The sequence below is a fragment of the Oryctolagus cuniculus genome, chromosome 4 (assembly GCF_051225735.1).
Source record: "Oryctolagus cuniculus isolate XC-2025 breed Fujian yellow rabbit chromosome 4, ASM5122573v1, whole genome shotgun sequence".
Taxonomy (NCBI): Eukaryota; Metazoa; Chordata; class Mammalia; order Lagomorpha; family Leporidae; genus Oryctolagus; species Oryctolagus cuniculus.
The window spans coordinates 149727646-149743347 of NC_142870.1; the positions used below are offsets into that span (position 1 = coordinate 149727646).

The 15702-nt window shown below is 43.2% G+C and overlaps 1 protein-coding gene across 13 annotated transcripts in view; it reads right to left on the minus strand.

The window, feature by feature from the left end:
- The window catches only part of NEK11 (NIMA related kinase 11), a 332098-nt gene that overhangs the window by 147188 nt on the left and 169208 nt on the right, over positions 1-15702 (minus strand). For all 13 annotated transcript variants that reach the window (XR_016233306.1, XM_089332257.1, XM_051818466.3 and 10 more), the window contains one exon: positions 9496-9641. Coding sequence is in view for 12 of the 13 variants with exons in the window: in XM_089332257.1 (XP_089188383.1) it covers positions 9496-9641 (146 nt within the window). In the remaining variant the exon portion in view is untranslated. The remainder of the gene's footprint in view (positions 1-9495; positions 9642-15702) is intronic.

Genomic DNA, 15702 nt, shown 5'->3' on the forward strand with positions numbered 1-15702 from the left:
AAGTCAACACCAGATCCACCTACAATGCTGTCACCCCGTATGGGCTTCAGTTCCTGTCCCGACTGCTCCACTTCTGATCCAGCTCCCCGCTAGTGGCTTCGGAAAAGCAGCAGAGGATGGCCCAAGTGCTTGGACCTCTGCCATCCACGTGGGCAATCTGAATAGAGCTTCAGGTTCCTGGCTTCGACATGGGCCATCCCTGGCCATTGCAGTCATATGGGGAGTGAGCGAGTAGACAGAAGATCTCTCTCTCCCCCTCCCTCTCTATAACTCTGACATTCAAATAAATGTCTTTTTTTTTTTAAGTCAGTGTCAGTCCTCCACCACTGTCACCTGGAGACCTGAGGACAGCAGCTGAGCACAGGTGTCTCTCACTGCTGGTCACTGTCACCTTGGGAACCTCTGGCCACCAACAAGGAGGCCCTGAGGCAGGTGGCTGCACCACCCTCACACTACAAGAAGCACATAGACTCTTTGTGTTTCTGCTCAGTTTCATTTTGTCTTCACCCACCCTATTGCCTCCCTCTTCCCCCTCCATGCTCTGATATTGGGGCAAAAGTGCGGGTATGATCCCAAACACAATGGCAGATTTAACACGGATTCAGGGACTAAGGCCATCCATACAGCCCGCTGTGCTATGGCATACAGCACGGTCTGGCTGGCCCCAGGCTGCCCAGCAATGAGCTCAGGTTTAACTGGGATACGAAATGAGGAAAGGGAAGAACCAGGACGGGGATGAGGAGTAGAAGGGAGCCCAGGTGACACTTGTCACATCATAGTCCTGCCTTTGCACCACACACAACGAGTCTGCGAAAGACTCCTATCCTGGAGGACTGGTCCACCAAACTGGTAGCTCCCCCTGATCGTTGTGCAGGCCCAGTCTGGCCCAGAAGGAAGGATTCTGCAGCTTGCAACAGCTTGGGCGGGCTGCTGCTTAGAACTTTTTGACCTCTCAGGTTAATTCAAGACAAGAAGCATCTCCTCCCTTGTATGAAGCTGAATCAACTATACCAGACCAGGGAAAACAGCAGGTAAATCAGCCCTACCACTGGTACTCAAGAATTCTGGCACTTTCTATTTAAAAAAAAAAAAAAACAAAACACAGTATGAAGAGATAAATCTTCATTTCTTAAACATAAGAGAGGTGGGCTCTTGTTTTCAATTTTATAACTAAGCACTTTTTTCTAGAACTGGTATACATTTTGCCTTGCACATTCCTTAGTTGTTCTGTTTAGTAAAACAGGACTGGTTACCAGATGATGCAACAGCCCCTCAGCTATGCCTTTGTGCCCAGTGTGTTTCTCACCAGTGGAGAAGGGATTACCATTGCTGTGCAAAAACCATTTAAGGGGGTGGCTAAAAATAGAGTGGGTTGGCCAGCGCCACGGCTCACTAGGGTAATCCTCAGCCTGCGGCGCTGGCACACGGGGTTCTAGTGCCGGTCAGGACGCCGGATTCTGTCCTGGTTGCTCCTCTTCCAGTCCAGCTCTCTGCTGTGGCCTGGGAGTGCAGTGGAGGATGGCCCAAGTGCTTGGGCCCTGCACCGCATGGGAGACCAGGAGGAAGCACCTGGCTCCTGGCTTCGGATTGGTGCAGCGCGCCGGCCGCAATGTGCCTGCTGTAGTGGCCACTTGTGGGGGGGTGAACCAATGGAAAAAGGAAGACCTTTCTCTCTGTCTCTCTCACTGTCTAATTCTGCCTGTCAAAAAAAAAAAAAAAATAGAGTAGGTCTCGCTCTACTACTCATTAGCTGTGTGGCCTTGGACATGTCACTTTACCTCTCTGAGCCTTAATGTCTTGTATAGAGTCAGGATAGCACAGCAGCCTCCTCTTTCAAGGGACCTGGGTTTTACATCCAGCACTGATGGTAATAATCAATTATACACAAAATATCCTCCACTCCTGTTTTTTTTTGAGCACCAAATGGGAGAGCAGATTTGCACTGAAAGACTAAATTGTGTGAAAAACACGTAACTTTAAAGACTAAGCACAGGGCAATGATTCAGTGCAGCAAGGGGCTCACAATCAGAGACCGGAAGTGGGGGCAGCAGGGAGCTCGGGATTTGCAGCTCCCACCTCGTTCTCACTGAGGGCATTGACTTTTTCGTGGAAATGGCAGGCAGAACTGCCTACCACCCCTACCTCATGTTCCCTCTCTTTTTCTCACCCTTCGCCCTCACTCTCACCCTCTCTTTTTATTTGAGTTCCAGCCAGTCAAATTCTAGTTTGATAGTTTATCGAGAACAGGCGCACCAAAAGGTTATTGTGAGAATTGAATGAAATAACCTACTTGTGGCATCCACAAGACGTGTCACTTACATCTCCCTTCAAGAGAGCCTGCTGCAAGGAGTGTAGTCGGCAGAGAGCCCCCAGGTGCAGCGCCTTCAGGGCCCACTGCAGGGTTCACACTGGCTCTTCCCAGGCAGCTCCCAGCCAATGCCAGCGTGGTGGGCATGCTGCAGCCAGGCCACTGCTGCACAGTGCGGGCCTCCTGCAGCCGGCAGTCTTTCCCCCGGGGCTCCCTCTCAGCCTGGCTGAGACTTTTTCAGACTGGAACTGCAGTCTGAGGCTCTCTCTTTTCTCCTTCCCTCGTCCTTCCCCTTAACCATGACAGTGTGGTTTGAGGCTCTCCCCAGCTTCTTCACAGACATCTGCCTTTCACTTCTGCTTCTGCCGTGCCATCCACTTCCTAGAGGATCCGAGCAGACAGAGTATAAGAAGTGCTGAGCAGGATGGTAACTATTCCTGTGATAATGAGGATCTGGTCGAACCAATGACTCAGCCAACAGCAGAAACTCCCAGAGGCACCTGCCCTCAAGAGAATCTGATCCAAGGGTACTTGCAGGTATCTTCAGCCTTGCTCTCCCCCTATCTGGTTCTCTGCCCAGTGGCATGTTCCAATCAAAAGACCACTTCTACTTCTCCTAATGCTTTTACTGTGTAAGGCATTGAGAACTTCCGAATTCGTTGGTAAAATGGGCCTGGGCAGTCCTTCGTCTTAGCAAAAATTAACACAGTAGTTGTAAAGAGACTTCTTGAAGCAAGCACATCCATTAAGCAGAGCCTTTCCCGAGGAAGTCTGTTTGAAGTCATTAATGCTGGCCTCGTGTGTCTTTTCCTGGTGTATCTCAGTCACTCATCGGTCTTGGAAATGACGGCCAAGGCAGCCAGGGAAAGGCAGAGAGTCCAAGGAAACAGGCGTCAGCCTGCAGCCCTGAGACGTGCCCAGCAGAGCACGTTTCCCGTGACAGCCCCACAAATGCTGTGCAAGGCCCTGCTAGGATGACAGCTAGGAAGTCCATTCTGCCGACGTCTAAGCTGTTGGTTCCAGTTCAGCGACCACAGACTTCACAGAGGAGCCATCAACAACAGGATGATGGTTTGTGAGACAGGGGTTACGGATGCTCTGCTCATCACAGCAGAGAGACATCTGGCAGGCAACGGCAATTAGGTGCTTAATAAAACCAGGCTGTGGAGGCGCTGCTTCTGTAGAGATGGCCGTAATCGGCCCAGAGGACTAGGTGATCAATCACACGGCGGCTCTCGGCTGCTTCCTTTGCAACAACGTTGATTTGATCACTTACATAGAAGCCGTTGGTATGGTGGCCACCTCAGAAGACCCTGACACATTCCAAGGGCAAGGGCAAGATTAGGGAGAGGAGAGAAGAGGTAAATCTTGGAGACAGCTGCAGGCCTCACCCAGTTCACAAAGTTGACGGTGATGGGGGGTCTCAGTAGTGTACTTTCTGTACTGATAATAAAAGAGCTCAAAAGGGAAGAGCCCACACCCACTGCCTTTGGGGAAGGAGAAAGTATACTGAATTGCCACCAGAAAAAAAACAAGTAGGGTTGTAATTACCTGTCTCTAATACAAATTGCCCCATTGAAATTTCCATTCCTGTTTCTGCTACACCAACCTCATTGGGGCCGATGAGTATGCTGTAGTCGAAGAACATTGGCAGGGAGTGTGACGGACCTGGCCTGAAGCATGATTCTTTCCCTAGCTGTGTGACTGTGGGCAACTAACTTAGAAACTCAGCTTTGTCATCTGGAAACCAGGAATGGGGATAACTGCCCAACAGAGTTTTCTGAGACGAAATAGAAGCCTGTCCATAGAGACCTATCATCGTCTCCCAAATTATTTAAAATCAGTCAATCTGTCACATCACATGTGACAGATACACAATCCACACAGCAAAATTACTGTCTCTATATTTACTCTCTGCCCTAAGGGATAAGAAGAAGGGATCATTTTTTATACCCTACTTATAAATCTCACTTTGACATTAAAGAGTTCTGGCAGTATTGAAAAAGACCATAAGATGTCTGAGTAACTTATAATAACAGCTAATGTCTGATTATTAAGTACTTTATTAAGTGCTAGGCATTATTCTAAGTACTTTGTTTTGAAGCTTCATTTAATCCTCACAACCACTCTGTGAGGTAAGAACCATTATTCTCTAATGTTTTTGAAAGCATTTTCTATTCCAAATTTTATTTTTTACTGAGATCTATTTTCAATTGGCTTTATACACATATGATTAACTATATGTTAAGTAACAAGTCAACAAATAGTATAAAGAAGGAAAAATACTTCCTCAACTGTCAAGACAAGGGCTGTTCAAGCCATTGCTTCTCAAAGTGTCAATTTCACTTCTACAGATTTCCTTTTAGGTGCTTTAATAGTTATCACAGATCAAGGAGAACATAAGATATTTGTCCATTTGGGACTGGCTTATTTCACTAAGTATAATGTTTTCCAATTCATACATTTTGTTGCAGATGACTGGGTTTCCTTTTTTTTACCACTGTGTAGTATTCCATAGAGTACATAGCCCATAATTTCTTTATCCAGTCTTCAGTTGATGGGCAATTAGTTTGATTCTGTGTCTTAGCTATTGTGAATTGAGCTGCAATAAACATGGGGGGTGCAGATAACTCTTGTATGTGCTGATTTCATTGCCCTTCGGTAAATTCCCAGGAGTGGGATAGCTGTAGGTCTATATTCAGATTTCTGAGGTATCTCCAAACTGTCTTCCATAGTGGTTTTACCAGTTTACATTTGCACCAAACAGTGGATAGGATACCTTTTTCCCCACACCCTCACCCACATTTGCTGTTTGCTGATTTCTGTATGAAAGCTATTCTAACTGGGGTGAGGTGAAACCTTATTGTGGTTTTGATTTTAATTTCTCTGATGGCTAGTGATCCTGAGCATTTTTTCATGTGTCTGTTGGCCATTTGTTGAGAAATGTCTGTTGAAGTCCTTTGCCCATCTCTTAACTGGGTTGTTTGTGTTGTTTTTGTGGAGCTTCTTGATCTCTTTATATATTCTGGTTACTAATCCTTTATCAGTTTCATAGTTTGCAAATAATTTCTCCCATTTTGTTTGTTGCCTCTTCACTTTCCTGGGTGTTTCTTTTGTAGTACAGAAGCTTCTGAATTTGATGTAATCCCATATGTTAATATTGGCTTTGATTGCCTGTGCCTCTGGGGTCTTTTCCAAGAACTCTTTGCCTGTGCCAATGTCTTGCAGGGTTTCCCCAATATTCTCCAATAATTTGATGGTATCAGGTCATAGATTTAGGTTTTTAGTCCATTTTTGAATGTATTTTTGTGTAAGGTGTAAGGTAGGGGTCTTGCTTCATACTTCTGCATGTGGAAATCCAGTTTTCCCAACACCATTTGTTGAAGAGACTGTCCTTGCTCCAGGGATTGGTTTTAGTTCTTTGGTCATATATAAGTTGGTTGTAGATGCTTGGATTGATTTCTAGCATTTCTATTTTGTTCCATTGGTCTATAAGTCTGTTTTTGTTCCAGGCTGTTTTGATTATAACTGCCTTGTAGTATGTCTTGAAATCTGGTATTGTGATGCCTCTATCTTTGTTTTTGTTGTATAATATTGCTTTAGCTATTTGAAGTCTCCTTTGTTTCCATAGGAATTTCAGCATCTTTTTTACTAATCTGATAATTATGTCTTTGGTATTTTGATTGGTATCACGCTTAATCTGGAAATTCCTTTTGGAAGAATGGACATTTTGATGATATTTATTCTTCTAATCCATAAACATGGAAGAAATGTATAGATTCCTGAACACTTACAACCTACCTAAATTGAGCCATAAAGACACAGAAAACCTAAACAGACCCGTTACCAAGATGGAAATTGAATCAGTAATAAAGGCCCTCCCAACAAAGAAGAGTACAGGACCAGATGGATTCACTGCTGATTTCTATCAGACATTTAAAGAACTAACTCTAATTTTTCTCAAGTTTTTCAAAACAATTGAAAGGGAGAGAATCTTCCCAAATTCTTTCTATGAAGCCAGCATCACCTTAATTCCTAAACTCAGAAAAGACGTGACAGAGAGAGAACTACAGACCAATTTCCCAGATAAATATAGATGCAAAAATCCTCAACAAAATTCTGGCCAATTGAATCCAACAACACATCAGAAATATCATTCACCTGGACCGAGTGGAATTTATTCCTGGTGTGCAGGATGGCTCAACAGTCGCAAATCAATAAATGTGATACATCACATTAACAAACTGAAGAACAAAAACCATGTGATTAGCTCAATAGACACAGAGAAAGCATTTGATAAAATACAACACCCTTTCATGATGAAAACTCTAAGCAAATTGTGTTTAGAAAGAACATTCTTCAACACAATCACAGCAATTTATGACAAACCCAGGCCAGCGTCTTCTTGAATGGGGGAAATTTGGAAGCATTTGTACTGAGATCTGGAACTGCACAAGGATGCCTACCTCACCATTGCTATTCAGTATAGTCCTGGAAGTTTTAGCCAGAGCCATTAGGCAAGAAAAATAAATCCAAAGGATACAAATGGGGAAAGAGGAAGGCAAACTATCCCTATTTGCGGATGATATGATTCTATATATAGGGAATCCAAAAGACTACACCAAGAGACTATTGGAACTCATAGAAGAGGTTGGTAAAGTAGCAGGATATAAAATCAATACACAAAAATCAACAGCCTTTGTATAAACAAACAATTCCATGGCTGAGAAAGAACTTCTAAGATCAATTCCATTCATAATAGCTACAAAAAAAAATGCAAACACCTTGGAATAAATTTAACCAAAGATATTAAAGATCTCTACAATGAGAATTACAAAACTTTAAAGAAAGAAATAGAAGGCAATACAAGAAAATAGAAAAAAAACCTAATTTTTACAGATTAGAAAACTGAGGCACAGTGGAGCTTAGTAATTTGCACCAGGTCATACAAACTGCAAAGGACAAAGGTAGGATCTGATAAAGGCAGTCTGACTTCCAGCCTTATGCTCTAATAGTTATGTCAAAGGTGGGGCTTTTAGGGCTGGCGAGTTCTATTCTTGACTTGGTGGTATTTGTCATACATTGTATTCATGTGGTTTCCCAGATTTGTTCTATTTTATTCAAAAACCGTTTAGGGGCTAGTGTTTTGGTATAATGGGTAAAGCTGCCACCATAATGCCAGGATCCCATATGGGCACCAGTTTGAGTCCTGGCTGCTCCACTTCAGATCCAGCTTCCTGCTAAAGCACCTGTGAAAGCAGTGGAACATGGGCCAAGTACTTGGGCCCCTGGCTTCTGCCTTCAACGTGGCCCAACCCTGGCCATTTTGGCCATTTGGGGTGTGAACCAGTATATGGAAAATCTCTCTCCCTCTCCCACATCCCTGTAACTCTGCATTTCAAGTGAATAAAATAAAACTTGTGAAAATTTTTAAATTATAACATTAGTAGCTAAAATTTTCCCACTTGATGCTTTGAGCAAAAATCAGATATACATTTTGCATATCATATGCTTTGCAAGCATAGGCACAGAATGCAGGTTGTGTAACATTGTAATCATACTGGTTTCTGACATGTATCACAGGGTTCAGAAGCAAATGGAAAGCATGTTTTCAATTTATGGCAGGAGGCTCTGCTGTTTATCACATTCCATTGGTGGGAATGGGAAAATGGTATGAAGAAAGTTTTTATTTTGGCATTCTGAATCTGACCCCCTTACCTTCTCTACATTATCAACACGTACTTTTTCTCTGTCAAAGAAACTGTCTCAAATTCTGGAGACCTTTCTTTTTCTCTTCCCTTCATCCCTTTATCTGTCTGACCATGTACACATACCCTACAAATTCCCTTCCCCCTGTCGCTCCTCTTTTTTGTAGAACTGGAGGACATTTCTTATTGGCTGTACTGAACACTATGATGTGCTGGTTAGTCTTCATTAAAGTGGATTATGTACAGCCTTCTCTACACTCCAAAAATCATCTCCTCTAATTAAGTTTCCATTGACTGAGATTCTCCATACTTGACTTTTTTTAATAGCTGAATGGTTTCCAGGTTAATAAAAGCTCTGTCCTCACGGAAGTACTGTAAGGGTTGCCAGGTGTATATATTAAGAAGAAAATCAGGCACCTGCACATAGGTTTCCTAAACTCATCTGCTTTCTGCTCATATCTCTTGCTTTTCCCCTTTCCTACAGACACCCAACAAAGAAAGTACATGTCGGAGCTATGTCTTGGTCTATGGCCTACATAGGGCTTAACAAAACTATTATATTTTTAAAGTCTTAATTTGTTTATATGAAAGGCAGTTGATGGAAAGAGAAAGAGATCTTCTATCTGGTGATTCACTTTCCAAATGGCTGCAACAGCAAGGTCTTGGCTAGGCTGAAGCCTGAAGCCTGTAACTCCATGTGGGTCTCCCACATGGATGGCAGGGGCCCAAGTACTTGGGCCATCTTCTGCGGCTTTCCTGGGTGCATTATTAGGGAGCTAGATTGGAAGCAGAGCATCTGGGGCTTGAACAGGCGCTCTGGTATGGTACGCTGGTGTACAAGGTGGCTGTGCAGCTGGTGTACAGATTAACCTGCTGTGACACAATGTGGGCCCCTAGTCTTGCTATTATTAAAGAGATCTGAGCTCTCATGGTATGAAAGTAGCTAGAAAGATCATCCCTTAAACCAGGGATCTCTGGGTCACATTCCCAGCACTAAGTTCAGTATTTACAAATTTGCATTTGCATTAAATTTATAAATATGACTCAGAATTCTGATGACCAAGAAAATATATTTCAAAATCCTATTCTCCCTTCTAAAGAGGGTACAATGGATACAAAGCACTGTGCATGTGGTATATACCCAATAAACACTAGTTACTATTAGAATTAGTAAGGCAAATATTCTGTGTTTTTGTCTGTAATACCCAACATGAAGGAAAAACATAAAGTTAGACCCACAAAGACACCTGCATTGTTCATTCATCAATGCAATGCAGATCAGAGTCTCAGGATTCCATGGGGCTCTACCTACCCCTGAGCCAATCAAAACTCATCACCCGGGGCCATTATAACAACTCTAGCCCCTCTGTCACCATTCAGGTTATAAGACTCTCTCTCTCTCTCTCTCTCTCTCTCTCTGTAGGCATCTGATCATTTCCTCAGATGGTTCCCTGGCTTCTGGTGGGGAGTGGCATATACCTGTTGGTTTGTTCTGTAACCATCCTTGACCTCCCGCTCTGGTCCTGAGAACAAGATTTCTTCTTCCTGCTCCTCACTCTCTTCAGAACAGGAATCAAACACATCAGCATAATACTCTTCAGCCACAAACGGGTCTTCTGGGATTACTGAAATAAAGAACAAGCAGGTGTCATGGTCATTAAAACGTTAATGAGGCTAGGATGCTCCTGTTTTCCTGGAGATGCATGTTCTGTTTGCACAAGCCTGGAACACAGAGCTCAATCTTGGCTTCCTGAAGGGATTAACAATGAACCCAGAAGAGGAAAGGATGGAGCTTTCCTTTGGCAACCACCCTCTGAAGGTAAAAGAATAAAACCAGGAGACAAGAAGAAATGGTTTCTTTGGAGTCTTTACATTTGGAGGCATGAATTCTTAACACAAAAAGAATAGGTTTGGGAGCAAAAGCAGGAAAATGTGCTCTGGTTGAAGGGTCCTAAGACACAACACACGAAGTTTTAGCAGAGGCAGTGGGGGTGAAATTATGTCAATATTTTTCCTGGAAGTTTCTTTTCAAAGATGTCAGTAGTTGGCCCAGAAAAGATGGATAGGAAGTTCAGCAGTGACATTTTGGTAAGCCTGGGGAAATGTCACAATTCTTTTCTAACAGGCAATGAAGGGTTTTTGAAGTGGAATTCACTCTGGTGTGTCCTACATAGCCAACACTTAGTATTTGGAAAGAATCTCACTTAAGTTGGTGCCAGGAACACGAGTTCCTTGGTACAATGTTGTTAGTAATTAAAACAAGGTTGGTGCTGAGAACAATATTCAAGGCCAAGGCCAGCTCACAATAAAGCACAGCAATATAAACTCTAATTTGTTAATAGGGGCCTAGAAACGAAGGTTCATCACTGGGTAGAGAGAGGAAGAAATTACATAAATTCTACCATGGCGAAAGAGTGGGCATTTCAGACTTTGCACCACACTCCAACTCACAGACAAAATTATTCCTCTAGATTGTAACATGCAAGTGCTGTTTTTCAACCCACTGTTGCTATTTTCTCTCTGGAGGGAAAATGCAGAATTTTGGGTCAGAATCAAGGTTTGAATCTAGGTCTACCACCTCACCAAAGAGAATCTGGGCGAGAGAATTCAACTGATGGAGTTCCATTTTCTCCAATAGGATCAACATAAATCTAGCTATGACAATTCAGTCACACAATTCTTTTGACACCATCTGTAGACAGGGAAGCTTCATACAAATGTTCACTGAACTTCCACGGCCATAAAAATAAGCTCTTCATTAACCGACTCCAGAATCCTTTGAAAGTAAAATATTTAGTGGATGCAGAATTCTCTGGAAGTAAGACTATTTAAAATCTGTTTCCTGCCTATGGTTTCAACTAAAATACAAGAGTCTGTGCAAAGGAATCAAAATCAGTTCAAAAAGACAAAATTTACATAAACTCAGAACTGCCTTTGCCAGCTCCTTCGGAAGGGGCACACCAGGGATGTTATACTTCCCTGCATGCATTTCAATGCAGACTGTTTCCCTTCAGACCACCAATTTATAGTTGAGCATCAGATAGATGATTTGTATGTAGGAGCTATGTTTCATAAAAATCTTTATTCACACTTGGAATGGTAAAGAGTATCATAGCATGAAAACTAAACCTACTGACAGGTCTCCAGTTTTGCCAGCAGGCAGGGAAAACTGCCTGCTGAGTGCAATAGGAGGCAGAATCATATAATTTCCATATGGCTTCCTCCTCTTCTTCCTTCTCCTTCCCCTCTCCCTGAATCTCTTGTGTCTTTCAGAGTTGTCCACTTTTTTCTCCTCTCATTACCTTCTACTTCTCCTCCAAGTCTGTCTCTTTGACAGTTATTCGTTCAATCACTCATTTGTATTTTCTCCCTCTTGCCTCCTCTTCTTCTCTGATCTTCATTCCTCTCCAACCCAGCTTTCAGACTTGACTGTGACACAATTACAAATATCACCTACACTGGTGCCCAGGGCACACATACATGTGCTTTTATGTCTATATGCACACAGATGTTTTTATAGTTGAAACAGGTTTCATGCATCAAAATTTACCATTCAAACTGCATGTGGCACACTCTGGGATTTTCCGTTCTATTCAATTAGGTTTTTTGTGTTTTTTTTTTTTTTTTTTCCTAATCCTGGATGCAGCTCGATAAACTGACCACTCAACCCACAGTTTGAAAAACACTGGTTTAGGGGTTGGCATTGTGGTCCAGTGGGTTAAGCCGCTGTCTGTGACACCAGCATCCCATATCACAGCTCCGGTTCAAGTACCAACAGCTCTGCTTATGATTCAGCTCCTTGCTAATATGCCTGGAAATCCAACAGAAGATGGCCCAAGGACTCGGAACCCTGCCACCCACTTGGGAGATGTGGATGGAGTTCTTGGCTCCTGGCTTTGGCCTGGCTCAGTCCACATTATGTAAACTTTCTACACTTATGTTTTGTCATCTGTAAAATGGAGATTTTACACAGTTCCCATATCACAAAACTATTTCGAACATTCGATAGCATGATGCATACAGAGTACTGTGTATATGGTAAGAGCCCAGTGAGCATCCATTACTGTTGGAAGGAAAACACTTTGTAGCTTTGCCTGTAATTTCCAACATCAGAGACAGACACAAATATTAGATAATTACAACTGTGTGCCACATTTCTTTGTTTTAAAGGGACTCATTTCTCAAAAGCGGTCCAGAATCCAATGGAAACTAGCAGTAAGGTGTCACGTCTCCAACTGGTTTCCATGCTGCTGGCCTGTACAGGGCCCCTGAGTGTTTTGCACACTTCTCCTCCGTGTTCATCTGGAGTCCCTTCAGGCAGCTCAGAGGGAACCTCTCCAGTGGAGGTTGACAGAATCGTTGCGTAAAGGGCTCTATGGTACACATTTTAGGTGTTGCAGGTTATGTGGCCTCTCTCACAACTGCCCAACTCTGCCTTTATAGTGTGGAAACAAACGAGAAACATAAATGAGTGTGTCTGCGCTCCAATGAAACTTTATTTTCAGAAGCAGGCAGGGAGTCAGGTTCTAGCTCTGTGACAGGCAAGCATTTCCCCTGCCGAAACGCCAAGTCTAGCACTACCAAGTCATGGCTCGTGGAGCAGAGTCTCAGCCCCGTCCCTTTCTCATGCAAGATTCCCTCCTGTGAAGTATGGAACAGAACGACAGGCCGAGGGCAGGTGCTGCATGTGGGAAGAGTTCATGTCCAGTATCTGGAGGAGCATCCTTGGCATGGCACAGCTCAGAGAAGGGCTCATTTTCCAAGGAAAAGTGAAAAGAAACCTAAGTTCGTTCACACTGAGTTTGTCAAGCCACATGTGTTCTGTTGGTGGGTCCAGTGTGAAGTCTTGTTAGGCTAAGGCTCCTGTCACTGAGGGGAAAATGGTCTGTGATAAATAGCTGTGACTTCCTCACCGCCTAGAGTCAGCCCCGTGGCAGGAGCGGCAGAGCGGCCTTCCAGCTCCTGTCCACACAGGACAGCGGTGACACAGCGCATTTAGGGAGGGATCCAGTGACAGCTGCCCAGGCTTGGACACCAATGGTCCAACTCCATGTTGGAGAGAAAAGAGAGGGCATCGTCCTGTTCCAGGAAAGGAGTGCTCTTTATCAGAGCCTAACATTGAGACCCAAATAAACTCCTTCCTCACATGAGGATCAGGGTCCCTTGCAGGGCTCGCTAAAGTGCAGCTCACTGGGCCCCGCACCAAGGTTGCTGGCACAGCAGCTCTTAGCTGGTACCTAGGCATCTGCATTTCTCACAAATTCCCAGATTATGTTGATGCTACTGGCCAGAGTCGTACTCTGGGGACCACTGCACTATGGCGTGACAAGCTCAAATAAAAGTATGACCACATGCAATAGACGGGACACTTCAAAATATTCATACCAAATAGAATTAAAAGATAAGCGCATTTTAGTGAAAAAAATTTTGAAATCTCCGCATGAGCTTTTTCAAAATCCTTCATAGAAGAACAATTATAAAATATATAAGATTGTCTACTATGTCTATGTGTTCCCGTGTTTATATGCTACATACAACTCATGGACAAAGGAAGTAAACTTTACTTCTTATTGGAAGAGTTAAACTTGTGTTGCTTACAGTTTCTATGGAATTATAAATAATAGGACTATTCCCAAGTTGTTGATGGGGAAGAACAACTCTGAGAGTGAGTAGCCCAAAGATTTTGTCTTTATATTTGTACAGTTTTAAAAGCACATTCACTAATGCTATAACTAGTACTGAAACAGTATTTTACACTCTGTGTTTCTGTGTGGGTGCAAACTGTTGAAATCTTTACTTAATATATGCTAAATTGATCTTCTGTATATAAAGATAATTGAAAATGAATCTTGATGAGAATGGAATGGGAGAGGGAGCGGGAGAGGGGAGAGTTGCAGGTGGGAGGGAAGTTATGGGGGGAAAAGGCATTGTAATCCTTAAGCTGTACTTTGGAAATTTATATTTATTAAATAAAAGTTAAAAAAACTAAAAAAAAGCACATTCACATCTGTTATTCAATTTGATTATTGTAACAATTCTTCAGATTAGACCAGGATGATATCTTTATGTCCATCTTTCGGGTCAGCAAAATGAGGCTCCGACAGGTTAATGGCCAACCAAAGGTCATAGAGCTATGTGCATGTTGGACACAAGATCAGAATGCAAATTAATTAACCCAGTGCACGGTTCAAAGCAGACACTCAAAACTTCTTGTTGGGTGAATAAATGCATAAACTTCTAAAAGATGAGGACTTTCAAACTACTGCTCAGCGTCACTTGACAGTAATTTCCTGGTGTTTTCCAGGGTGAGCAGGACAGGGGAGGAGAAGAGGAAGAGAATACAGACCCCCCCCCCCCAAGAGCCTTCCCACATTCCTCTTTCTCACACACCTTGAACTTTTATCTCAGCTGTAGTGATGCTTGTGAACACCAGAAAATGTGTTTATACTGAGATTGCCAGCCTCATCCCACAGGGCTACAGAGCTTGAGGACTTGGCCAAGAAAACCCAGAGTTGATGGCACACACTGTTGGACCATGGCTCTCTCCACGTGCCCTGCACTCTGCTGCACTCACAGATTCCCTGCATCTCTGAATAGTCAATAATAGTGTCAGATTTAATATTTGCTGAGCTGGGTGGCTAAATGACTGTGATTTGGGAAACCCAGCAAATGAATGTACACCTTTTTGCCTCTTCTCCAAGGAAACACAATAATATCCCAAATATACTTTTTTAAAAAAAAGATTTATTTTTATTGATTTGAAAGGCAGAATTACCGAGAGAGAGAGAGAGCGAGAGAGAGCTGCCATCCACTGGTTTACTCTCCAAATGTTTGCAATAGCCAGAGTTGGGGTCAGGGTGAAGCCAGGAGTTTGGAACTCCAACTGGGTCTTCCACATGGGTGGCACAGTCCCAAGGACTTGGCCCCTCTTCTGCTGCTTTCCAAGGTGCATTAGCAGGGAGATGGATAGCAACTGGAGCAGCTGGGAATATGGTGCCCATATGGGATGCTGGCATCAAAGGCAGTGTCTTAAACGGCTGATCACAACACCAGCCTCCCAAAGATACTTTTTAAACTGATTCTTATCATACCCACCATCCAAGGGAAAGAATCTCTTTGAGAAGACAGGACGGTGTTTATTCCCACTGTGGTGGGGCAGATGAGGGTAGGGGGTCCTTAGCGTCAGAGAGCTGACCATGTTTTCTTTCATATTTCTCCTCCTTTCCTAATTTCCTAAAAGAGGCAACAACTCTACCATACCAAGGCAGGAAATACACAACACAAAGGCTGTGAAAGCCATAATAAGAACAAATCGACTTATCATATGTCAGTATGGCGTCTCCAAAGACCATTACAAATTGAGAATGAGAATACTCAGAATGATAATTGTTGTTATTACATGGACAAGGCATGTATCAGAGAATTTTTCATTTTCCCCAAAATGACATTTGTGGGTATGGCAAAGATTGCCTAAATTCACTTTTCATAAAAACATTTTAGGTAAAAACAGCATTTCCTCATATGTAGAGGAAATGTGTGGCTAATATGCTACAACATTCTCAAAATAATGAGGTTAAAGACAGTGCCTTGAGGAGGTACACGCTGTCTACCCAAGCTGCCTCAGTGTCCCCCAAGGAGTCCCATCTGGTGTCAGGCAAGGACAAATTAGAAGAAAAAGACATGGAC